The sequence below is a fragment of the Schistocerca nitens genome, chromosome 10 (genome assembly GCF_023898315.1).
Source record: "Schistocerca nitens isolate TAMUIC-IGC-003100 chromosome 10, iqSchNite1.1, whole genome shotgun sequence".
NCBI lineage: Eukaryota > Metazoa > Arthropoda > Insecta > Orthoptera > Acrididae > Schistocerca > Schistocerca nitens.
In genome coordinates, this window is record NC_064623.1 from 185447928 (window position 1) to 185474886 (window position 26959).

The 26959-nt window shown below is 44.1% G+C and overlaps 1 protein-coding gene across 1 annotated transcript in view; it reads right to left on the reverse strand.

The window, feature by feature from the left end:
* The window catches only part of LOC126210105 (multiple coagulation factor deficiency protein 2 homolog), a 268909-nt gene that overhangs the window by 62825 nt on the left and 179125 nt on the right, over nucleotides 1–26959 (reverse strand). The window contains exons 2-3 of the mRNA XM_049939241.1: nucleotides 12245–12424; nucleotides 8911–9000 (exon numbers count right to left, since the gene is read on the reverse strand). Of these exons, the coding sequence (XP_049795198.1) occupies nucleotides 8911–9000; nucleotides 12245–12424 (270 nt within the window). The remainder of the gene's footprint in view (nucleotides 1–8910; nucleotides 9001–12244; nucleotides 12425–26959) is intronic.

Consider the following 26959-nt stretch of genomic DNA (forward strand, 5'->3'; position numbering starts at 1 on the left):
GCAAACTGCTTAGGTTATCGGTCATTAGACTTACACAGTACTTAAACTAACTTATGCTAAGAACAACAGACACTCCCATGCCCGAGGGAGGACTCGAACCTCCGATGGGCGTGGCCGATATGAAATTTTACCTACAACCACTTTGATACTAATAGAAAACAGATATACAGATTATGATGTTTTCATTTATAATCTCAGTTAAATTTATAGCCAAAAGTGTTCAGTTCACAGAAATTGTTATCAAAGAATTCGTTTTACTTTCGTTACAGTAGCTGTATAATACAAAAGTACTCTTTCCAGAATTATTATTGAATTATGTTTTGTTGTATGAATGATGCAGGAAAACACAGACTGTGTGGAGGACATACATAACGTTTGGATGTTTCATTTGATTGAAAACTGTGTAAATGTACGTATGAGAAAATTCTTGTGCTATCATGAATCGTGTGACATTATGTACTGTATGCATAATTATATATAAATGCAATCGGAACAGATGTTCTGCGTTAGATCAATAAGTATTTCATTTCTGGGATAGTTCGTACTTTGTTTTATTTAACAGAAATTTGGTTTCGTAAATTTAGGAGTTTCTTTCATAATTTGCTCTCTGTAATCTTATTGCATTAACCAAACTGCGGGTTTTGGAGTGCTGGAGATTTTATGTTTGGCTGTCTATACTGTCAGCCAATGGGAATTAAGCATTTCCCATGCTTAAGATAGGAGTTTGTGTGCTGTAGTTTTGTGTCAGAAGGATTCTGGAACTGTCTTACAGTGTAGATCGTGTAGAACCATGTCACAAAAATTCCAGTTAAGATGAAGAAAATCATTTATTCTTTCAGTCGTGTTACCGTAATTATGAAGAGACTTCAGCTGTAGACAGTTTAGTGAAAGTATGAAAATTTTAAGTAATGTAGCTTGGAAGTTACTTGTGTGTGAACTTTCTTGTCGTGTAAAAACTCTCCAGGGCACGTTTTGCGAACATTCTCAAAATGTTGGCGAGCACTTCTTTTTAAGAAGATTACTGAAAGACTTGATGTAGTAACTCACGAATAGCTGCGGATCAGTGACAGTTTAGGACACAGAATTTATTCGGGTCGGACTTGTAAAAATTCTGAGTTTCATGACTTTCAGTAAAACAGTAACCAACCTGCAATGATAATAGTTTTGGCAGCATATATGGACTTGATAGTTATTTACAACTTGTTTTAGAGGGAACAAAGCTTAATTAATTGAACATTCATATTTCTCACGCAATTTTTTAGAATCCCATACGCCCAATATTTTTTCAAACTTACAGATGCTGCTTCCTAGCTTGAGTTATGCGGGCTTAGTTTGGTAGGTATTTAGTCAGTGCTACGTCAACGCTGCATTTCATCGAGCGAACGAGTTCCTGTATACTCAAAGTGAAGCTGATGGACGTCAAGAAGTGTGTCGAGGTAGGTGGAGTGATATTTCTGCACCAAAAATCGAAACATGGATTTGTATACCAAACTGTGATCTGAAGTAGGTGTAGCAAGGTAATGGAGATTACAAACCGCTACTCTGCGGAATCCTGGTTCTGCATATGGAATCAGATGACCGTACATTTGGTGCTCGGAAACTAAAGTTCTCAGTGCGACGAGCAACAGAACGACGTTGTTCGTCACTTGTGATGCGGCTGGCGCCCCTGGACATTTCAACCCCTCTCTAAGGACAGTGTATGGCTACATCCCAACTGAACATGATGAGAGTGCAGGACAACTGCAATTTTTTCTCTCGTTTACAGAATGGAGCCACTGGGGACCATTCAAAACCACTTGACGAAATATGAAATGGTCAAAAGCTGCAACGATGGTGTTGGGTTTTTCAGCCCTCCTGTTTAATGGTCTCCTGTGGCGTCATTTCTCAGTGTTACTACATTGTCACATGCTTGAATACAACAGTACAGGGTTCCTCTAAGATCCGCTAGTCCAGCGATGCCCACGGTGGCATCCGTAAACATCTGTTGAAAACTGGAAAAATATGCCTTTACAGAGAAAACCTGTAAAGTAGCCTTAGGCGCCTGCAGGCAGGCAACCATTTGGCTCTCCCCTAATGCCAGTTGCTTGCCTGCTCTTCTTCTCGATCTGTCCCCTTTGTCTCAGCTTGGAAAGTTCTAGGCTCTACAGGATTATAGCTTGACTATTTACACTGTCCAGTCACATTAACGTGGCCACCTGTCAAGAGCCTGAGAGCCACCCTTTGCAGTTTGGACCACTACAAGATGTACAGGAATAGAGGACAGGGATGTGGAGCTATGATGACTACAGTGCAATAGCCAGTTGGGCTAGGTTTCTTGTTGAGGATCCAAGACATGAACAGCCCAGCTGAGGAGATCATACAGACTCTCGTTTGTATTGAGGGAGTTTGGTGGCCAGAGTAGTATGATAAACTCATCCTGGTGCTCTTCAAACTACACACATACACTGCAAACTGTGTAACATGTTGCACTGTCTGCTGGTAGATGGCAACAGTCCAAGGGAACACAAACGGAATGAAGGTGTGGACATCGTCCCTACAGATACATGCGAGTTTTGTTGATCCATTTTGCCTTCAAGGATGACGAGATCGCCCAGGAATTCCATGAAAGAATTCGCTGGAGAATAATGCTCCCTCCTCTGGCTTGGACCTTTCCAAAGACTGTAGTATGGTAATTACTTTCAGATGTTCCACGTCGAAGACGCCAACAGCCATCTGTCCGATGGAGCATAAAACGTGATTCATCTGAAGATCATCTGTCGACACTAAGTGCATATCCAGTTGCAGAGTTGGTGAGCCAACTGCAGTCTTCATTGCTGATGAACAGTAGTCAGTATGGATGCATGTAGAAATCCCCTGCTCTGGGGGCATGTACACTGTAGTCTTTGGTGAACAGACATTGAGGATGATGATGATGTTGTTTGGTTTGTGTGGCACTCAACTGCGCATTTATCGGCTCCATACAAATTCCCAACCTTTGCTGAGTCCAATCTCGCCACTTTCACGAATGATGATGAAATGATGAGGACAACACAAACACCAAGACATCTCGAGGCAGGTGAAAATCCCTGGGAATCGAACCCAGGACCCTGTGCCTGGGAAGCGAGAACGAGACCACGAGCTGCGGTGTCAGACATTGACGAGGCATTGTTGGTAACCACTTGGTTCAAAAATGGTTCAAACGGTTCTGAGCACTATGGGACTTAACTGCTGAGGTCATCAGCCCCCTAGAACTACTTAAACCTAACTAACCTGAGGACATCACACACATGCACGCCCGAGGCAGGATTCGAACCTGCGAACGTAGCGGTCGCGCGGTTCCAGACTGCAGCGCCTAGAACCGCTCGGCCACTCCAGCCGGCCCCCTTGGTTCATCTGGATGATCGGTTACTCAGCAGTTGCACGTCTGTTCACCTGTATACATCTCTGCAGCTGTCGTTCACCTCTGTCACCAATGATCTGTGGTGCGCCACAATTTCCTCAGCACCAGTTTTGGGCAGCGCCATTTTGCCTGGCGCTGTATACTTTAACCATGGTGACACGTTAAATGCGTACAGACATAGTTCTTCTGAAAATGCATCCAGCCTTGCTCCGTAAATCAATGGTCGTGCCCTTTTGCATATGCAGGACAGCAGGCTCTCTGGTCTCTTCATAGAATTATTAAGGGCCATCAGATCTTGAATTTAGAAAATCTGAATTCGCATACATGCAAATAAATGTCATTTTGCTGCCATATTACACTTTCATGCAAAGTAGGTAGTTGGATGCTATGTACCAGCACATCATAGCAGCATGCATGTTGTACACTACTGGCCATTAAAATTGCTACACCACGAAGATGACGTGCTACAGACGCAAAATTTAACCAACAGGAAGAAGATGCTGTGATATGCAAATGAGTAGCTTTTCAGACCATTCACACAAGGTTGGCGCCGGTGGCGACACCTACAACGTGCCGACAAGCGGAACGTTTCCAACCGATTTCTCATACACAAACAACAGTTGACCTGCGTTGCCAGGTGAAACGTTATTGTGATGCCTCGTGTAAGGAGGAGAAATGCGTACCATCAGGTTTCCGACTTTAATAAAGGTCGGACTGTAGCCTGTCGTGATTGCCGTTTACCGTATCGCGACATTGCTGCTCGCGTTGGTCGAGATCCAATGACTGTTAGCAGAATATGGAATCGGTGGGTTCAGGAGGGTAATACGGAACGCCGTGCAGGATCCCAGCGGCCTCGTATCACTAGCAGTCGAGATGACAGGTATCTTATCCGCATGGCTGTAACGGATCGTGCAGCCACGTCTCGATCCCTGAGTCAACAGATGGGGACGTTTGCAAGAGAACAACTATCTGCACGAACAGTTCGACAACGTTTGCAGCAGCACGGACTATCAGCTCGGAGACCGTGGCTGCGGTTACCCTTGACGCTGCATCACAGACGGGAGCACCTGCGATGGTGTTCTGAACGACGAACCTGCGTGCACAAATGGCAAAACGTCATTTTTTCTGATGAATCGAGGTTCTGTTTACAGCATCATGATGGTCGCATCCGTATTTGGAAACATCGCGGTGAACGCACATTGGAAGCGCGTATTCGTCATCGCCATGCTAGCGTATCACCCGGCGTGATGGTACTGGGTGCCATTGGTTACACGTCTCGGTCACCTCTTGTTCGTATTGACGGCACTTTGAACAGTGAACGTTACATTTCAGATGTGTTACGACCCGTGGCTCTACCCTTCCTTCGATCCCTGCGAAACCCTACATTTCAGCAGGAAATGCACGACCGCATGTAGCAGGTCCTGTGCGGGCATTTCTGGATACAGAAAATGTTCGAATGCTGCCCTGACCAGCACATTCTCCAGATCTCTCACCAAATCAAAACGTCTGGTCAATGGTGGCCGAGCAACTGGCTCGTCACAATACGCCAGTCACTACTCTTGATGAACTGCGGTATCGTCTTGAAGCTGCATGGGCAGCTGTACCTGTACACGACATCCGATCTCTGTTTGACTAAATGCCCAGGCGTGTCAAGGCCGTTATTACGGCCCGAGGTGGTTGTTCTGGGTACTGATATCTCATGATATATGCACCCAAAATGCGTGAAAAGTAATCACATGTCAGTTCTAGTATAATATATTTGTCCAATGAATATCCGTTTATCATCTGCATTTCTTCTTGGTGTAGCAATTTTAATGGCCAGTAGTGTAATTCTGTCCTTTCGTGTAGGAATTGTTCGTGAACTTTTGGGCTTTTGGGAGGCCAACCGCTGACAATAGCAGGAATTACTGCGACATCTGGTCACTCAGAATTGCAGAGTCCTGATCCCTAGCTGCCATCTAACTCTTCTGACGCCAGGTCTAAGGAGCCAGAGCGACGGACGCTCGCTAGTTTTACAATGGTAGGTGACAGTTTTCTCGCCAAAGCGTCATGTTTTGGATAGGAAAGTTCTTGTACAGCATCACGGCAGTGCTATTGTTTTCGATGTTTCACAGAAATGGTTGCTGAGCTCCACGGGATAGTCGACAGAACGGTGCCACACTCGTGTCCAGTTATCATATTTCATTGGAGCAAATCGCCATGGAGATTCGCGTGCAAAGTGCTGGCAGAGTCTATGGTAGGCTGGTCTACCTTTGCATCAGCACATGTTTGCGGACACCGTAGAGAATTGGCGTGAAGAATGGTACTGGGACCAAGGTCGACGGAGTACGATAATGGGAGTCTTGATGAATTTGTAAGCACAGAATTGGCGAAATCTTTGTTTATTGGCGATGGTTGGCCGAGTTCTTGCACAAGCGGCGCAGTCGCTCTGGAGAAGAGGTAGAAGAGAATTGTGGAATTGGTTCCTAGCCGCCACAAGAGTCAGACGCGTACTCCGTCGCCCTTGCTACAGAGTATTTTAATTCACAGTTGTTTTCGCGCTCACGCTTCGATCGGTCTCCAAGGCGGAGCGCATCGCCATGCAGTGGAGCTGGCCACTAGGAGCAATCGTCATCAGCACGCTGCCTGGCGCCATACTGACGCAAATGTACACAACACCGGCCTGTAGGGTTAGGTGGTATCATGGTGCTACATCCGATTACCCACTTGTTTATCAACAAAATACATTTAACTTGTTCTCTTTGCCCCCCCCCCCCCCCCACTGTCTCGTAGTAGAGAACCATACTACATTCCATGTTTCTAATAGGTTCCTGCCAACACCTCTATCAAATTAAGGTTATTTACATTTTCGTTTATGTTAATACAGATGACTTTCTTGCAAAAAATTTGTGTTCCAATGAAGGAAAATAAATGTAATTTTAAATTTTTTGGGTGGCATTAATCTTTAAATAGTCACCAGAATCCTTTCCCATCATCATTTTTGGAAGGGAACTTCGTTGAGTTAATTTAGCAACCCCATGTAGGATTTATATCAGGGCCATTATAAGGGTGCATTACACCTTGTGAAGGTTCAATACAAACACATTTGGGTGTGATTTGAATAACATCGTGGTTCTGGCCCCTAAGTTGCATATCAGTTAGGAATCCCACGATAGCAAACATGCAGCTAGTTTCTGCATTACAACAATGACTGCATTGCTCCTATTTGTTTATTTTTTATTTACACCTCAAGTTCCGTAGGACCAAATTGAGGAGCAAATTTCCAAGGCCATGGAACGTGTCAGTACAAGAAATTGCAACATAAAAGTAATAACAGATAAAAATAAAATGTTTATGAACCCGAAAAAAGTCAACAATACAACAAGAATCAGCTTAATTTTTCAAGGAACTCCTCGACAGAATAGAAGGAGTGATCGATGACGAAACTCTTCAGTTTCGGTTTGAAAGCGCGTGGATACTGCTAAGAATTTTGAATTCTAGTGGTAGCTTATTGAAAATGGATGCTGCAGTATGCCGCACCCCTTTCTACACAAGAGTTAAGGAAGTGCGATCCAAATACAGGTTTGATTTCTGCCGAGTGTTAACTAAGTGAAAGCTGCTTATTCTCGGGGATAAGCTAATATTTTTAAAAAGAAATGACAGTAATGAATAAGGACGTCAATGTCAAAATACCGAGACTCACGAACAGGGGTCGACAAGAGGTTCGTGAATTTACACCACTTATTGCCCGAATTGACCGTTAAGAGCCAAAAATATCCTTTTGTAATGGGAAGAGTTACCAAAAATATAATACCATATGACATAAACGAATGAAAATAAGCAAAGTGGATGATGTTCTTCCCAAAAGTCTGATGGTATATCGCCAGTCTCATACGTTCTACACATCAACCTGAATAATCGTTTTCTTGTCACTTCCCCAACGATCTTAGAAATCCTAGTGGAATGTTACCGATCCCTTCTGCCTAATTGGTTATAAGTCTCCCAAAGCTCTTCTAAATTGTGATTCTAACGCTGGATCCCCTATCCCTTCTATATCAAAGGTAAGTCCTCCCCACCGTAAAATGTACTCATTTCACCTATCTGCGGTCTCCTCTGCATTTAACAGTGGAATTTCATTTGCGTTCTTAATGTTTCAGCCTTTGCTGTTCGTTTCGCCGAAAGCTGTTTTGACTTTCCTATACGCTGAGTCAGTCCTTTCGGCAATCACTTCTTTTTCGATTTCTTCACATCATTACTAAATTGTGACCTGAGTCTGTATCTGCCCCTGGATACGCGTTACAATCCATTATCTGATTGCGGAATCTGCGCCTGACCATGATGTAATTTAACTGAAATCTTCCTGTATTTCCCGTTTTTTTCCAAGTATACCTTCTCCTCTTATGATTCTTGAATAGAGTAAACGACATTACAATCCGAAATGTATTCCAGAACTCAATTAGTCTTTCTCATTTCTCACTCCTACTTTTCTGCCTTTGCATACTAATTACGTATTCAATATCCCCACATAATTTCTCTATCTCTTCATCTTCGCCTTCGACCTCGGCGTGTATACCTGAACTATAGTAGTCGGTGTTGGTTTGCTGTCGATTCTGATGAGAACAACCCTATCACTGAACTGTTCACTGCATCTTCCTCTCCGCCCTGTCTTCCTCTTCATAACGTACCCTACTCCCATTACACCATTTTCTGCTGCTCTTGATATTACCCTGTACTCGTCTGACTAGCAATCCTCATCATTCTCCATACTGTTGACAAACTGCTGGGAACAGTATCTAGCGGAAAAATCTAGGAGTAGCTATCCACCAGCGTCATTATGAGGAATGACCACTTAAAACAAATAGTAGGGAAAGCAGATGCCAGGCTGGGGTTCGTGAGAAAATCTTAAGGAACTGAAACACACTCACTAACGAAATGGCTTACAAGGAGCTTCTTGATCGATTCTTGAGAACTGTTCATCAGTATGGGACCGTTACTAAGTAAGAATGATAGCAGAGATAGAGAAGATCCAGAGAAGAGCAGCGCGTTTCGTCCTGGAATCGTTTAGTCGGAGCTCAGAGAGTCTTAACACTCCAGTGGGAGACGATGCAAGAGAAGCGTTGTGGATGACCGTAGGGTTTACTATTGAAATTTCGAGAGAGTACTTCCCGGGAAAAGTTGGACAACATATTACTTCGTGCTGCGAACATTTCTGGAAATGAACATGAAGAGAAAATTCGACAAATTACAGCTACTACAGAGGCTTAGCGATAATCATTCTTCTCACGCGCCATTCGCGAGTAAAACAGGGAAGGCGGAATCAGTTAGTGTTACCAGAAGTACCCCCCGCCACACACTGTCAGGTGACTTGTAGATTATTGATGTAGATGTGGATAAAAAGCGAAGTTTTACTGAAATGGTGCGTAAATATACATTATAACTCAAGGACATCTTAGTTTTTGCGAGTTATTCAACTTGTAAATTTGTATACAATTGATGTATCATGCAAGAAAGCCAAGAGATAGTTGAAATAACAGGACGAGTTAGGAACTCACTTGAAGTAGTAGAACTCCAGTTCCTCAGGTGTCATATTCATCAGTTCGACGTACGTCGGCCCTTGCGCCAGCAGGTCTTCTTGTATGTGTCTGAAAAGCAGAAATGCCAAGATAAAGACATCAGTTTTGGCATTCATCCATACAGTAACATCCAGAGATTCAGTGCACCTCTTATTCGTTGTTGGAGTAGTGATATAACTGAGTGTACCATTAATTTATTATTCTGGCAACGTTGTTCACGCCTACATCTACATTTCTAGTAATATAAATTACTATAATATACATTACTATAAGCATTGAGAGAAATATTAACGTCTAGAATACATATTTACCTTATTATAACATATTGTTGTTCATAAATCTGTTTGGTTTTTGCAGCACATCTATAATTATGGCTCCTAGTATGTCATCTGAAATTAATAATCTTTTGTCAATGTTTTGTTACGTAATTTCTCAAATCTTAGGCCAAACATGATATTATCAACTTTTTCCTTTTTACCATAGCATTACTGTCACTCTATTATTTTGTTTTGTGAAAAAAATATTAACTATTTTACTGTTTGACTAGCATTTTTTTTTGGTTACAATACCATTTTTTGAAAAAATTTGTTGAATGTATGCTGTCTGTAACGAAGCGCTGTGAAAGATAGGGCTATAAGCTAAAAAAAGCTAGACAAAGAGTAAAATACCGAATCTTTGTTAACAAAACAACACAATACAATGACAGCAGTGCTATGAAAAGAGGGAAAAATGATAATATCATATTAGGCATAAGATATGAGAAATTACGTAACAAAACACTGATATACGGTTATTAACCACAGATCACATACTGGATGGCAGTAATTGTACATGTGCTGCCAATAACAAACAGGCATGTGAACACCAATATGTAAAAGTAATGTAAATACTGTAATAATCTCAATAGAAGATCATCATGCATAAATTCTTTGTATATTATTCAACAGATAATAAATAAAATCCACTGAAAATGAAGAAACTTCTCTGAAACATATGTGATTAATACTACAAGAAAAATTTTGTTTGCTCAAGGGAAAACCAAATTTCCTTATTACGTATTAGAAGCAAACGAGGAGAAGAAAAAGGGCTCCGACCACAAAATGACTCAGCTACATAGATGAAGAGATACCTGCCAAAGTTGGTTCACACTAAGTGTTTTTTGGCTCTGTGAAACCACCGACGTATCATGTTTCTTTGGTTGTTTCGCTTTGTGTAGTTGACTGCTATCGTCATTTTGTGTCTCTTATTTTAGTTTGTCACTGCGAAATACACTCAATTTGTAGCGCTTATCCCGTTAGCTTTAGTTTTCATTATTAAGAATTTGTGCGATTCGGTATTTGAGGTTTATATTTCGGCACCATAGAAACGGATCATGTCACTGTCCGCGGTTTTGATATCGTACTTGTGCTGAATTTTGGGGCTATGACTTCATTTGTCCAAGTCAACAGATGATATCGAAGAGTCACGCTGTCACTCCAGTAAACAGCTTTGACAATGACACTGAAGACGGACATTCTATAATGTCCGTCCACTAGTCCTGATTGCAGAATCTCTTTGACGGAGGTACGCGGCTAAGTACGACCGCGACCAGAGCCAGGCCAAAGTCCAGGACTGGCCTACGCAGACGTCCCCCCTGGACCGCTGTCTGTACTGCATTCTCCTGCGGGCTACCCCACCTCTTCCTCTATACTGTGCGGCAGGTTTCATCCCCCCCCCCCCCCCCCCCCCACACGTTGGCACATCTGGACAGGGCCCTGCGGGACTTCGTGTATGACCATATACAGTCACTGCCAACACACTGCCGTGCCTCGCGACTCTCCAAGTGAGCTCACATGGTACCTCGTGAATCTACTTAACATGTCTGGCCGATGCCGAAACCAACCTGTGGCGTCTGAGTTCTTTCTAGAAAACTTATTCGTTCTCGGAGCTGTTCTGCTGCCTTTCAATCCCTGCATTTTTTAAATACACTACTGGCCATTAAAATTACATTTTCACGCAGTTTGGGTGCATAGATCCTGAGAAATCAGTACCCAGAACAACCACCTCTGGCCCGTAATAACGGCCTTGATACGCCTGGGCATTGAGTCAAACAGAGCTTGCACTGGCCATGCACTGGCGTACTGAGACGAGCCAGTTGCTCGGCCACCATTGACCAGACGTTTTCAATTGGTGAGAGATCTGGAGAATGTGCTGGCCAGGGCAGCAGTCGAACATTTTCTGTATACAGAAAGGCCCTTACAGAACTTGCAACATGCGGTGGTGCATTATCCTGCTGAAATGTAGGGTTTCGCAGGGATCGAATGAAGGGTAGAGCCACGGGTCGTAACACATCTGAAATATAACGTCCACTGTTCATAGTGCCGCCAATGCGAACAAGAGGTGACCGACACATGTAACCAATGGCACCCCATACCATCACGCCGGGTGATAGGACAGTATAGCGAAGACGAATACACGCTTCCAATGTGCGTTCACCGCGATGTCGCCAAACCCGGATGCGACCATCATATATGCTGTAAACAGAACCTGGATTCATCCGAAAAAAATGACGTTTCGCCATTCCTGCACCCAGGTTCGTCGTTGAGTACACCATCGCAGGCGCTCCTGTGTGTGATGCAGCGTCGAGGGTACCCGCAGCCACGGTCTCCGAGCTGATAGTCCATGCTGCTGCAAACGTCGTCGAACTGTTCGTGCTGATCGTTGTTGTCTTGCAAACGTCCCCATCTGTTGACTCAGGGGTCGAGACGTGGCTGCACGATCCGTTACAGCCATGCGGATAAGATGCCTGTCATCACGACTGCTAGTGATACGAGGCCGTTGGGATCTAGCACGGCGTTCCGTATTACCCTCCTGAACCCACCGATTACATATTCTGCTAACAGTCATTGGATCTCGACCAACGCGAGCAGGTATGTAGCGATACGATAAACCACAATCGCGATAGGCTACAATCCGACCTTTATCAAAGTCGGAAACGTGATGGTACGCATTTCTCCTCCTTACACGAAGCATCACAACGTTTCACCATGCAACGCCGGTCAACTGCTGTTTGTGTATGAGAAATCGGTTGTAAACTTTCCTCATGGCAGCACGTTGTAGGTGTCGCCACCGGCGCCAACATTCTGTGAATGCTCTGAAAGGCTAATCATTTGCTTATATCAGGATCTTCTTTCTGTCGGTTAAATTTCGCGTCTGTAGCACATCATCTTCGTGGTGCAGCAGTTTTAATGGCCAGTAGTGTATGTGACATTGCTTATCCGCAAAAAGGAATTGAGAGAATTGGAATGTACACTGTGCGTTGCAGGGAACTCACCTGGTGTCCCGGAGCAGCTTCGTGTCGCTGGTGACCTTGGTGTCGCGCTCCGGCCGGTGGTGTGTGTGCTCCACCACATTGCTGCGTGGGTGGTGCGGACCCCGGATGTCGACGGCACCACACTGCGCCACCAGCACCAACAGCATCAGCAGACAGCGCTGCGTGGCACGCCGATCCCACCTGCAACAGCCACCACACCACCAAGTGTCGCGCTGAGCAGTCTGTAGGGTTCAGATTACATCCGATCAGATTAGATTCTGTTTTCGTTCCATAGACGCAAAAATTGAGATGATTCCCATGGGTGTGGAACAAGTCAGAAAGTACACTATAATTTCTACCCTGATGATTTGTCTGGAGATTGTCGAAATAGGTGTATACAGTGCAGTAAACTGGAACAGCTAATATTTACCGAATTAATACACTGTGAGAATGAAACATTGTAATGCACTATAAATAAATTTATCATACACAAAATACCTAATCTTGACTGTTGTGACCAAGTGCTATCGAAACTGAAATCTAAATTTTTACTTAAGCTGGCTTAACAGTCCCCGTTAACGTATCGATCTATAGAGTTGAATAAGTTGCCTGTCAAAAGGTCTTTCAAACTCTCTTTAAACAGTGATTTATCTGAAACCAAGTTGTTAATGTTTGCTAGCAATTTATTAAAACTGTGTGTTCCTGAAATTGGAGCCCTTTTTCGACCTAGGTGAGTGATTTTAGGTCCTTATGTAGACTGATACTATGTTTTGAGCTATTGGTTGGAAATAGAGATGTATTACTTGCAACAAATTTCATTAAGGAATAAATATACTGAGAAGCAGTCGTTAGAATACAAAGTTCCTTGTACAGGTTTCTACTAGGTGTTTTAGAATTTACACCACAAATGATTCTTATTACATGCTTTTGCACCCTAAAAACGTTTGCTCGGTTTGATGAGGTGCCGCGGAATATGATCCCATATGACATAATAGCATCAAAGTAAGAAAAATATGCAAGTTTTTTTATATTTGTATCTCCTACATCTGACATCATTTTCACGGCAAATGCAGACTTGTTACGGCGCTTAAGGAATTCTGTGGTATGCCCTTCCAAACTGAATTGATTATCAAGTTGTAGTCCGAGAAATTTAACACTGTCAACCTCTTCGATCTGCATGTCTTTATATGTTATATTCATGCTGGAAGGAAATCTCTTACAAGTTCTGGAGTGCATATACTGGGTCTTCTCAAAGTTTAATGACAGTGAATTAGCTTTAAACCACCAATTAATGTCAGTGAAAATTTGATTAACAGCTATTTCTTTACCTGTACTTGAGTTAGTACTTATTGAAATGTTTGTATCATTTACAAACAAAATAAACTTAGCATCTAGAAATATAACAGATGAGAGGTCATTAATGAGCACAAGAAGAAGCAATGGACTAAAGATGGAACCTTGAGGAAAACCACATGTAATTAATTCCCAGTCAGATGAAGATTGACTGCTTACTGCACAGTTATTTTACAACGACACCCTTTCAGTTTGGGAAGGAGGGGCAGAGGAGCTGCCGCTAGAAATGGTTTCTTGTCTGACTATATTATCCTTAACACTGTCACAAAAGAGTTTTCAGGAGAGCTTACGAACGTCACGCAATCGCATTTTTTATTTTTTTTTTTTTATTTTAGAAAATCGATTGTTATGAACTACAGTTGCGTGCTCTACAAACTTTGGCAACAGTTTCTTGTTCGGAAAATCCTTTCCCTCTAATTGGAGTACATTGTTATTGGAAGCGTGGGCATTGTTTTGTGGTATCGAGGGAGATCTCAGGATGGTTGCAATATATATGTCAAACTGGCTCTATGCTATGAATGACAAACAGAGGTTGGACAAAAATGTGGAAACACGACGAGAAATGCATGCTTGAACATACGCTACCACACCTAAACTGACTGCCTCAATTTTCGTAACCTAGACGGCCTGAATGAAAAGAACTTGTCCTATTAAGGGGATGAGGCAAATATCGATACGCCATCGGGATCTCTTGATTTTATTCTGCCCAGTATCATACAGTGGGAAGGCATGGACTACGACCCTATATACAGGGAACCACTGATTTGAATGGATATTGGGAGAAGGTGGTAGAAATAGCAACAAAAAGAAAAGATTTAGAAAGCAGCACGAAGATATATATTCTGAAAGTAGTGCAGAATAGCGTACTCCACTGACATAGACACGTTCATAAAAGGACATACAGAAATAGCATTCACCCGTAGCTACATATATTTGACTGTTATAACTTCAGAGAGAGAATACTGAACCATGAGAAAAAAAATGTTCAAATGTGTGTGATATTTTATGGGACTTAACTGCTAAAGTCATTAGTCCCTAAGCTTACACACTACTTAACCTAAATTATCCTAAGAACAAACACACACATCCATGCACGAGGGAGGACTCGAAACTCCGCCGGGACCAGCCGCACAGTCCATGACTGCAGCGCCTGAGACCGCTCGGCTAATCCTGCGCGGCGAACCATGAGAACTGGCGTTCGGCAACAGAAGAGTGGGGGCAGAATTCTGTGAACCTTACTGCGTGGCTCGCGTTGTTGCTGCCCCGTAGTATAGCGAAATACTCGCCATCGCCAAACGAGGAAACGGCAATCGAATCCGAGCATCATTATTGGACTGTGCCCGAAGTCGCGAAACGTTAAACTCTATCGTCGTATGGCTATCGACGATAGACGGACGCGGACGACTCGGCAGCTAGTGGACCTTCCAAGAAGAGTTGTAGAATGTGGTAAATGGAAATGAGCGTTTCTCATCATTGCCGGGGGGCTCCTTACGGGGCAGGTCCGGCCGTCTTGGTGCAGGTCTTATTACATTCGACGGCGCATTGGCCGACCTGGGCGCCGGATGGGGATGAAATGATGATGAAGACAGCACAACACCCAGTCGCTGAGCAGAAAAAATCCCCGACCCAGGCGGGAAGCGAACCCGGGCCCCTGAGGACGGCAGTAAGTCACGCTGATCATTCAGCTATCATTTTTTTTTTAATCTCATTTTGTCCGTTTTCGTTCGTTTTATCTGCTCTGGGCGGACGTCGAAGGCATCCGTTTCAGTTCGTGGTTGATCCATGAACTCAATTTCTTTTATTACAGAGGGCCGCTAGCCCTCTGACAGAACACGCTGAGCTACCGTGCCTGCACTATCGGCGCGGACCGGAATGGGGTAGGTTTGTTAGCTAGTGGGCACCTGACTCTAGTGTCCCTACGGCTGAAAAAAACAGTTCCGGTGCCAACTCGCCGGATAGTCAAGCGGCTAGCTGTCATCTGCTGGCTCATGGACCTAGCCGCTTCCTTTTTTCCCCAAACGTTTCCTAACCTGGTGCAGCTTCGGCCTCTGGGACGCTAGGATGTTCTGTGTTCGTGCACGCTTCAAGACGAACAAGGCGCTCCATTTAAACTTGAATCCTTCCAACGGCCGTGACTATTTTGAACAATTAACTAATTCCTCTCGAAATGATGGCAGACGAGGTCTGTGTACAGATTTCAATTTGTCTGTACGTAGGGAATTATTGTTATAATCTTTCTTTCGTTTCTCTATTTATTTAGATGCTTTAATTCGCGGTTGACTCTCTAGGTACTTCGAAATAAAACCGATAAACAAAATATGAGCAGGGGAACCCTTTTTTTCCTCGCCAGATGGTTCTGTCTCTGTCACCTGACATCATGTTCATTACTCACTCTCGACTCATTATTTGTTTCAGCCTTGCGCAGCCGCCCACGCGCTCACTGCACTCAGCGTTTTTCGTTGGGGCAGGATCTTGTAATAAAATTTCGATCGACAGCTTTCTCCCCAGTGTGGGAAAATATTTTGTTGGCGCCCACCTACATAGGGAGAAATGGTCATCGTAACAAAATAATAGTAATCATAGCGTGCTGTTCGAGAGTGGAACGGTAGATAAATAACTAGAAGGAACAATGGACCCTCGGGGTGGCCAGCGGTTCTAGGCGCTACAGTCTGGAACCGCGCGACCGCTACGGTCGCTGGTTCGAATCCTGCCTCGGGCATGGATGTGTGTGATGTCCTTAGGTCAGTTAGGTTTAAGTACGTAGTTCTAAGTTCTAAGCGACTGCTGACCTCAGATGTTAAGTCCCATAGTGCTCAGACCCATTTGAACCATGTTTTAAAGCTGTGAAAAGCGCTGCCAGGTGTCACGAATTTCCTTAATTCGACTCATCTGTACAAATGGTTCAAATGCCTCTGAGCACTATGGGACTTAACATCTGAGGTCATCAGTCCCCTAGAAATTAGAACCTAACTAACCTAAGGACATCACACACATCCATGCCCGAGGCAGGATTCGAACCTGCGACCGTAGCGGCTGCGTGGTTCCAGACTGTAGCGCCTAGAACCGCTCGGCCACACCGGCCGGCGACTCGACTTTTTTATGCAGAGATACAAAACTAAGGCCAGTGCCAACATGGCCGCCTCTCGTTGCTTATAATTTACTAGACCGTGACGCTGGAAAATGTCTTCCGGTCTGTCTTACTCTTATGGAGATTAAGCGCTGATAACGGAATAACGTAGGAAAAGTACTTCCTGTTTTCAAGGTCATGTCAGCGCAGGCAGCAGTCGTTTTAGATAATGGACTCAGAGTTTTCACTCTCTTTGTGTTTGTTACTAATTGCTATTCTGATGTGTTAAAGAAGTGTGAGCAGTGCATAAAACATATAAAGAATGAGCCTATTAAAACTTCACGCATGATGTGAAAAATTTTTCACGCATCTCAGTGTTTATAACATCACATCTCTTCAAATATGTCCCGTGCAATGATGTATTTGTGTAGACACATTCAGCGGCATATGTGCTTACTGTCTTCGAAACATATTGCGAATAGATTTAGCAGAAAAGGAGAGAGAAACGTGAAGCATAATGCATCAGGTTATCACGCATCTCATTGTTTATGATGTCTTATCTGAAGATCTATGTGCCGCGCAATGATATAAATTTGTACGTACATCAACGCTATATGTGGATACTGTTTTCAAAATGTGTTGAGAATATAGTTAGTAGGAAAGAAGTCATAAATTTAAATATCATGCATGACGCTGCAGTTTTTCGCGCGTCTCATAGTTTATGACGACATACCTCCTGAGGTATGATACGTAGGTGATTCTTACCCCCACAGCGATTATTTCCAGACACCAAGTGATACGTGTACCAAATTTGGTTGAACTCAGTCCAGCGGTTTAGGAGGAGGTGTGGAACATATATACACACGTAAATACATCCATTTTATATCTTCAAAATGGCTCTGAGCACTATGGGACTTGAAACTTCCTGGAAGATTAAAACTGTGTGCCGGACCGAGACTCAAACTCGGGACCTTTGCCTTTCGCGGGCAAGTGCTCTACCATCTGAGCTACCGAAGCACGACTCACGCCCGGTACCCACAGCTTTACTTCTGCCAGTACCTCGTCTCCTACCTTCCAAACTTTACAGAAGCTCTCCTGCGAACCTTGCAGAACTAGCACTCCTGAAAGAAAGGATACTGCGGAGACATGGCTTAGCCACAGCCTGGAGGATGTTTCCAGAATGAGATTTTCACTCTGCAGCGGAGTGTGCGCTGATATGAAACTTCCTGGCAGATTAAAACTGTGTGCCCGACCGAGACTCGAACTCGGGACCTATGCCTTTCGCGGGTAAGTGCTTTACCAACTGAGCTACCCAAGCACGACTCACTTACTTAAAACGGTCTGCCAGGAAGTTTCATATGAGCGCACACTTCAAATGGCTCTGAGCACTATGGGACTGAACAGCTATGGTCATCAGTCTCCTAGAACTTAGAACTACTTAAACCTAACTAATCTAAGGACATCACACAACACCCAGTCATCACGAGGCAGAGAAAATCCCTGACCCCGCCGGGAATCGAACCCGGGAACCCGAAGCGCACACTCCGCTGCAGAGTGAAAATCTCATCCTGGAAACATCCTCCAGGCTGTGGTTAAGCCATGTCTCCGCTGTACCTTTTTTCAGGTTTTTTCAGGAGTGCTAGTTCTGCAAGGTTCGCAGGAGAGCTTCTGTAAAGTCTGGAAGTTAGGAGACGAGGTACTGGCAAAACTAAAGCTGTGAGGACGGGGCGTGAGTCGTGCTTGGGTAGCTCAGTTGGTAGAGCACTTGCATTCTGGACTATGGGACTTAACTTCTAAGGTCACCAGTCCCCTAGAACTTAGAACTACTCAAACCTAAGTACCCTAAGGACATCACACATATCCATGCCCCAGGCAGGATTCGAACCTGCGACCGTAGTGGTCCCGCGGTTGCAGACTGTAGCGCCTAGAACCGATCGGCCATCTAGACCGGCCATTTTATATGTCTAGAGTCGTGCAAAATATTGGCAAGTTCAGGTAACAAGATGGAGGTGGATAGAAGCCACGCACTCTTCTCTCGAGAGTACTCAGCAAAGTGTGTTGTTGTCCGCGGAATGACGTCTCATGCAAAAGTTGGTACCTCACGACAGCAGCGTAACTGCCAGAAGCAGCATCAAATCGGAGACGTCGGCACTAAAATGTCTCCAAGCGTTACCGAACACTACGGCGGCCAGAGATCAATTAATGTCCGAGCACAGTGCCGCTGAGGCCATTCTCTACGTAATAAGCTACCAACTGTAATCATCGCTTACCACGATGTATCGTCTTCGCAAAAATCCGGCTGCGTGCTAATAGTACGTGCTTACAATTTTATATCAAGTTATGGACAATTCTACTTTGATGCGAACTACACTACTGGCCATTAAAACTGCTACACCACGAACATGACGTGCTACAGACGCGAAATTTAACCGACAGGAAGAAGATGCTGTGGTATGCAAATGATTATCTTTTCAGAGCATTCACACAAGGTTGGCGCCGGTCGCGACACCTACAACGTGCTTACATGCGGAAAGTTTCCAACCGATTTCTCATACACAAACAGCAGTTGACCGGCGTTGCCTGGTGAAACGTTGTTGTGATGCCTCGTGTAAGGAGGAGAAATGCGTACCATCACGTTTCCGACTTTCATAAAGGTCGGATTGTAGCCTATCGCGATTGCGCTTTATCGTATCGCGACATTGCTGCTCGCGTTGGTCGAGATCCGATGACTGTTAGCAGAATATGGAATCGGTGGGTTCAGGAGGGTAATACGGAACGCCGTGCTGGATCCCAACGGCCTCGTATCACTACCAGTCGAGATGACAGGCATCTTATCCGCATGGCTGTAACGGATCGTGCAGCCACGTCTCGATCTCTGAGTCAACAGATGGGGACGTTTACAAGACATCAACCATCTGCACGAACAGTTCGACGACGTTTTCAGTAGCAGGGACTATCGGCTCGGAGACCATGGCTGCTGTTACCCTTGATGCTGTATCACAGACAGGAGTACCTGTGATGGTATTCTCAACGACGAACCTGGGTGCACGAATGGCAAAACGTCATTTTTTCGGATGAATCCAGGTTCTGTTTACAGCATCATGATGGTCGCATCCGTGTTTGGCGACATCGCGGTGAACGCACATTGCAAGCGGGTATTCGTCATCGCCATACTGGCGTATCACCCGGCGTGATGGTATGGGGTGCCATTGGTTACACGTCTCGGTCGCCTGTTGTTCGCATTGACGGCTCTTTGAACTGTGGACGTTACATTTCAGATGTGTTACGACCCGTGGCGCTACCATTCATTCGATCCCTGCGGAACCCTACATTTCAGCGGGATAATGCACGACGACATGTTGCAGATCCTGTACGGGCCTTTCTGGATGCAGGAAATGTTCGACTGTTGCCCTGGCCAGCAGATTCTCCAGATGTCTCACCAATTGAAAACGTCTGGTCAATGGTGGCCGAGCAACTGTCTCGTCACAATACGCCAGTCACTACTCTTGATGAACTGTGGTATCGAGTTGAAGCTGCATGGGCAGCTGTACCTGTACACGGCATCCAAGCTCTGTTTGACTCAATGCCCAGGCGTATCAAGGCCAAACGTGGTTGTTCTGGGTACTGATTTCTCAGGATCTATACACGCAAACTGCGTGAAAATGTAATCACATGTCAGTTCTAGTATAAAATATTTGCCCAATGAGTACCCGTTTATCATCTGCGTTTCTTCTTGGTGTAGCAATTTTAATGGCCAGTAGTGTACTTTGATGCGAACTATGATACTGCAACAAAGTGCTAAATGATGTAAGCGTCAGTAACACTATCAAATACAGTCATCGGCGATGACAATATTTGTTTTCAAAATTAAGTGTTTATGTTTCTGAGCCGTGACGTCCTGCGGTGCTGTTAGCAGGATAGTGTCTCTGTCGAAGTTACGCGCTTTTCAGCATCTTGATTGGCTAAAAAAATAAAAACAAAAATCTTCCAGAATGGGCTATGACGGCCCAATGGTACCGACCGACCACCGTGTCATTCTCAGCTCATTGGCGTCACTGGATGCGGTTATAGAGGGGCATGTGGTCAGAACACCGCTCTCCCGGCCGTATGTCAGTTTCAGAGGCCGGAGCCGCTACTTCTCAGTGCAGCAGCTCCTCAGTTTGCCTCACAAGGGCTGAGTGCAGCCCTCTTGCCAAAAGCGCCCGGCGGAACGGTCACCCATCCAAGTGCTAGCCCAGCCCGACAGCGCTTATCTTCGGAGATCTGACGGGAACCGGTGTTACCACTGCGGCAAGGCCGTTGGTTCCTGATTGGCTATCGTCCTCTGTTTAGGACCGCCGCGGCTCGAGAGAGCAGACTCGGGCGGCGGCAGTGACAGAGGGAAGACAGCGTACGGAGCATCGCGAGTAGCCAGTCGGCGATTGGTGTACTGAAAGGACGCACTGTGCTGACATTCCGGCGCCTGGGTCTGGTGGCGAGCGGAACTGGAGCGTGGAAGCAGTCACTGGTCAACATAGACTCTGTTTTAGGGTCGAGTCTGTCTCGAATCTTGAGGAGAGCACGGGAGTTTACCAAATGGTTCAAATGATTCTGATCACTATGGGACTTAACTGCTGTGGTCATCAGTCCCCTAGAACTTAGAACTACTTAAACCTAACTAACCTAAGGACATGACACACATCGATGCCCGAGGCAGGATTCGAACCTGTGACCGTAGCGCTCGCACGGTTCCAGACTGTAGCGTCTAGAACCGCTCGGCCACACCGGCTGGCGGGAGTTCACTCTGGCGTGCATGTTAACAGCGAGATTCTGGGCTAACGTTAAATGGTGAGCCATTTTGTGGTGGAACTTTTGGATGTGATTGCTCCGTGCAGCCATTAAGATTTTCGCTAGTCATTTCTTAAACGACTTGGACGTGCGTCCGGGATACTTGGTATTGCAAGTGTATGTAACTGCTCTGTGCCCTGGTTCTATAGCATTACAAATGTGGCCGATATTCGGCGATTCCTTTTCTTATTATTACTGTTAATAAGTTAAGTGGTCAGTTTTATGAATCGAAGATTATTATTATCTGTATAAAGCTTCAGCCCATAATTTAAATTAGAATTGCAAACTTCTTTCTTGTTGACAGTTGTAATAGTAATAATCTGGCGCCATCAATCGCTGCTTTGGTATTTAAGGTTGTGTGCGGATTGTGTGGTCATTATCACCTTGATCTAGTTGTGGCTTATAAATTTATGAAATGAAACCTCGCGTCATTAGAGATTGTGTAATGAACTATTGCTTTAATAGTAACTGCGGTTATCACACTGTAACGTTTAACATCTCTTCCTGCATTTGGCGCTGCCCAGTGCTTGGCTGCTGGTTTTAGTATTTTAGAGAACTGTGTATTAATACTGGGTTTGTTTGTTCTAGAAGCCGTCATTGGTGAGCGCAGGCCTGTTGTTGTCACTTGAGCTCTCGAGCAGGGAAATCGGACGCGCGGCCGATATGAACAGTGAACGTCGAGAATGCGCTGATTGCTGTGTAGATCTTTCAGGCTGTCATAACATCATATTAACGAATGTTTTCCATAATAGTTAATTGACGTATTCGTGAGATCTTGCTAGTTGAGTATTTTTTTGGAACCTAATACCTTTTACAAATTGTTATTTTTCATATTGACATGGCCTGACAATTGGCTAGTCAGCTCAGATATGTAGTTACGTTAAAGTTATATTTGTGTAAAGTAATTTCTTTATTAATCTGAAGTTGTGGCCATAAGGCTGTTTCTCTTTTAAAATTTTTTGAATTATTCTCATTGCTTTAATACAATTAAATAAGACAGGTCTGCAAAAGAATATTTTTTGAAAGTTGTTTCAAATTGTTAACTGACTTATGTACTTTTCAGCACTGATTTCGAAAATGCAATCCATTTTTTTCTATCACGTCAGGTTTTATCACAAAAAAGGGTTTGTTTTTGGGTATAATAGCAAAATTTAAGCGATTTATCGCATTTTTTCCAACGTTATAAAATTTGATTTTATTTACAAATCATGTTCTAAACTACATTTCCAGTACACTTGCCCGCATCTCGTGGTCGTGCGGTAGCGTTCTCGCTTCCCACGCCCGGGTTCCCGGGTTCGATTCCCGGCGGGGTCAGGGATTTTCTCTGCCTCGTGATGGCTGGGTGTTGTGTGATGTTCTTAGGTTAGTTAGGTTTACGTAGTTCTAAGTTCTAGGGGACTGATGACCATATATGTTAAGTCCCATAGTGCTCAGAGCCATTTGTACCATTTGAACCACTACACTTCCATTTCTCTTGGCGCTACCCAGCATAAGTGCTTATAATAACAATTTCGCTTTCTGTCGAATTCTTTTATTACCTTTCTGGCTGTGGATGGGTTGAGGATCATATCTTTTTATCATCCAGCAGTAGTTCGCTATCATGTTGACATTCCATCTTCATTGATATTTGAATGTTAGAAATATCCTTTTTGTTTGTCAAATTGAAACCTCGTACGTTGAAAGAACAAAAATAACAGTCATCACTATGATTTTTTTGGCTCCCTCCAAACCACTGGTATTCCAAAACGTAAGGACTGCTTTTTACGTTGAAACCATTGCCTCAGTTCTTCAACACACACTGAACAAACTTTGTGTGGGTCCGAGGCTTATCATGATCGCCTAACTTTATACCATGATAGGCGAAATATACTTTTTCAACAAATTCGGAAATGTTTATATGCTGCTTTTTAAAGGCATAGTTACGACATATGTAGCAGAAGCAATCTGGCGAGTTTATACCTCCTCTGGTAGTCATTGTTCATTGTCTATAAAACAACACAAGAAAACAGTCACTACTTTAAAGTACTAGTAACGACAACACGTAAACAGCACAGAGTGAAGAGGTACCGTGAACTGAAAGACAACAGCAGAAGCTCAGTGCTTGGCGATGGCGGGGGAAGGGGCAGCGCGACAGACAGCCACTGACGTCAAAATACTGCTGGTTTCTCCTAATTACTCTTTATTTTACGTATATCTAGTACAAAACGGCTAAATAACAGTTTATCGAGATCCTAAAAACCAAAATTCAAACGCACTAGAGCAGGGGCGGGCAAACGTTGCACGCGGCTCATGAGCGCACAGCGCTGCACGTGTGCTGCTCGCGTGCAGGCGTCGACCGAGGCTGTGGCGACAGCCGGCAGGTTGCGGCAGTGTAGTGCCAGGCTAAGGTGCGGACGTTGATGCGAAGCGAGCACTATGTAGTGAACGTTGTATTTCAAGAAACGGAGAAGTGGAGATTTGCTATCTTTTAAAAAGTAATGGGAGAATCATTTTATCTTTGTGCAAAGACGTGAAAATTCGAAATGTTTAATATGTGGCAGTATTCTCGCTGGTAAACGGAAGTTTAGTATTGAAGGCCATTATAATAAATTTCACAAGGACGAGTACAATTTATTGTCGGATTCTGAGCGGATGGGGAATTGACTGAGCTTAAGAAGAGCGATCTGACGATACCAGATGAATCTGTCGTAGTTGGCCGGACGAAGTGGCCGAGCGGTTCTAGGCACTACAGTCTGGAACCGCGCGACCGCTATGGTCGCAGGTTCGAATCCTGCCTCGGGCATGGATGTGTGTGATGTACTTAGGTTAGTTAGGTTTAAGTAGTTCTAAGTTCTAGAGGACTGGTGACCACAGCAGTTAAGTCCCATAGTGCTCAGAGCCATTTGAATTTGTCGTAGTTGCCGTTGTCACGAGAGATCTGCGACTTTCTCTCGTCATGTCTCTCATCTAACTCATCTAACATTTTATGGAGCACTGTTTTCAAGTTTTCATGACGACAACAATAATAGCCCAGCGGTATGTGCAAGTTATCAGACTGCGCTTAATATAGCGAGAGCTGGAAAACCATTTGCTGAATTAATAAATCTCGGTTAAGAGCAAACATCAGTGATGAAAATTTACGTAACTGTTTGTGTTTGTCTGTATGTAGAAATTTTGTTCGAGATGTTAAACGTATTGTAAACTCCACCTGTGATAATTAAATAAAACGTATCGTAGGTAATAGGTACTCTTTCAAACCATGATTTCTTTCAAGCACTCCTACTAACCTCATTCATTCACTCAATAAAGCAAGCTAGGAAACAAAACGCATTACAGACGAAGGAGCGGACAGAAGGTATGGTGGGGATGGGAGATAAGCGGGTGGCCAGCTTGCCCCTGGGTGCACGCAGAACACCTGTTAACTGCACGCGTGCAAGTGCACCGCACATGTGCAGGATTCCTGCCCGCCCCTGAACTAGAGTGTTGAAATTGTAGTGGACTGACAAGGCAGCCAGTCCACAGAGACGGGTAGCCGAAAGGGCACACGTACACACACGCCGACTGGCGCGAAGTCTGGAACAGGATTCGTAATGAATGTGATAAAGAAAAGAACGTAGCTACTAGAACACTTAACTTTTATATTGTCCTTTGGTATACAGCATTCTGGATGATACAAGTGAGACTCTATCTTGAGGTACATGCAACGTTACAAATGGTTAATGGCGCCTTGCTAGGTCGTGGCCATGGACTTAGCTGAAGGCTATTCTAACTGTCTCTCGGCAAATGAGAGAAAGGCTTCGTACGTGTAGTTGCTAGCAACGTCGTCGTACAACTGGGGCGAGACCTGCCTTGTGGTGGCGCTCGGTCTGCGATCCTGACAGTGGCGACACGCGGGTCCGACATGTACTAATGGACCGCGGCCGATTTAAGCTACCACCTAGCAAGTGTGGTGTCTGGCGGTGACACCACAGAAATATCGAAAAAAGCTAAAGCTGGATAAGCACTTTGTGAAATAACGGTACGTGATGGAATTTTTTCACTATTTTTCCCGAAATCAGCGTTGAAAACACTATAAAAATCACATAATAAATTTGAAACAATTTTTATGTCGCAGACTTGTGTAATTGGTATAGATCACGCTATTTGAAAATACTAATTAATCATTGTGTTGTTACCAGTGATCTGATTTAATTAATGTGGTGAAAATAAATTTTTGTGTCCTCAAATGGGCTCAGCATTCCACTACAGCAGCCCATGTGCCCTGTTTACCACTGCTACACCTTACCAGTTTCCAAATTAAAGTATTTACTATGCTCAAGTGTTAATAAATTAGTAATAACACTTGCTACATTACACCACACAAAGGCTCAATAATACTAAGATTTGGTACTGTGGCGGCCAGGACAGATACACCACTTCATCCCCGTACTCACAAACCCAATCCTGGACGATGTCAGCAATATTAACAGAGTCCCATTCGTCTTGGAACACATCACCATTGGGGAGCAAACCTTTGGTATGGACCAGCTCCGCTAGAATGGTGACGTAACCCTCGGCAATAATGTGACCCTGGTCCATGAAATACCACGATGTAAAAGCCCGTATCACCGAAACCTCATCATGTTTCACTCATGAGGCGTAAACTCGGCCGGAAGTTGGAAACGTGTGAAACATGACTCACACGACCAGATAACTTCGTTCCATTCCTCCATAATCTACATTTCATGGGTTCTGCATCACATTTTTCCGTTACGGGGACTGATGTGTGTCTTCCGAATTCCAGCTTGCACTGCAAAATTCGCAGTGCCTAGATCTCCCTTGGCGTTGCTTTGGTACGGACAGAATTCACGAGTGAGACATTCAGTTATGCATTGATTTTTGCAGCTATCGTTCTCCTACTTTTCATCACAATAACCTTCAATGACCGTCCTCCACGTTCACTCAACACACAATTTTGACGCTGTGACTTAGAGGATGTTCTTCCAATTTCTTTGTATGCCGTACAATTCTTCGATACAGTTAAAAACCATTCAAAAGCCGAGATCCCACAAAATGCTTTTTTATTCATGACAACTGGTTCCAACAGTCTTTTTCTCATCTTCAGGTATTAAACTTTTTTGTAGTAAAACATACTCATTTTACGCTGACCTCATGCACAAGATGTCAAGTGGTTAAAACGTTTGTCACCGCTAAAATACTTAAAGGCACGCACTATCTTGTCCAAAAGGTCATGTTAATATACGTAATGGTTACGGATGCTTGTCACGTCATCCTGTACCATGTAACAAGCATCTAAAGACAATATGTATATCGACCTGACCTGCTGGAGAAGGTGCTGTGTGTTTTTAAATATTTTAGCGGTAAGAAACGCTTTATCTACTTGACTTCTTGTGAATGAGGTCAGCTTAAAATGAACATGTTTTACTACAAAAAGATGTTTAATACCTGAAGATGGCAGCAAAGACTTCTGAAACCGGTTGTCTCGAATGGAAAATACATCATCAAAAAAC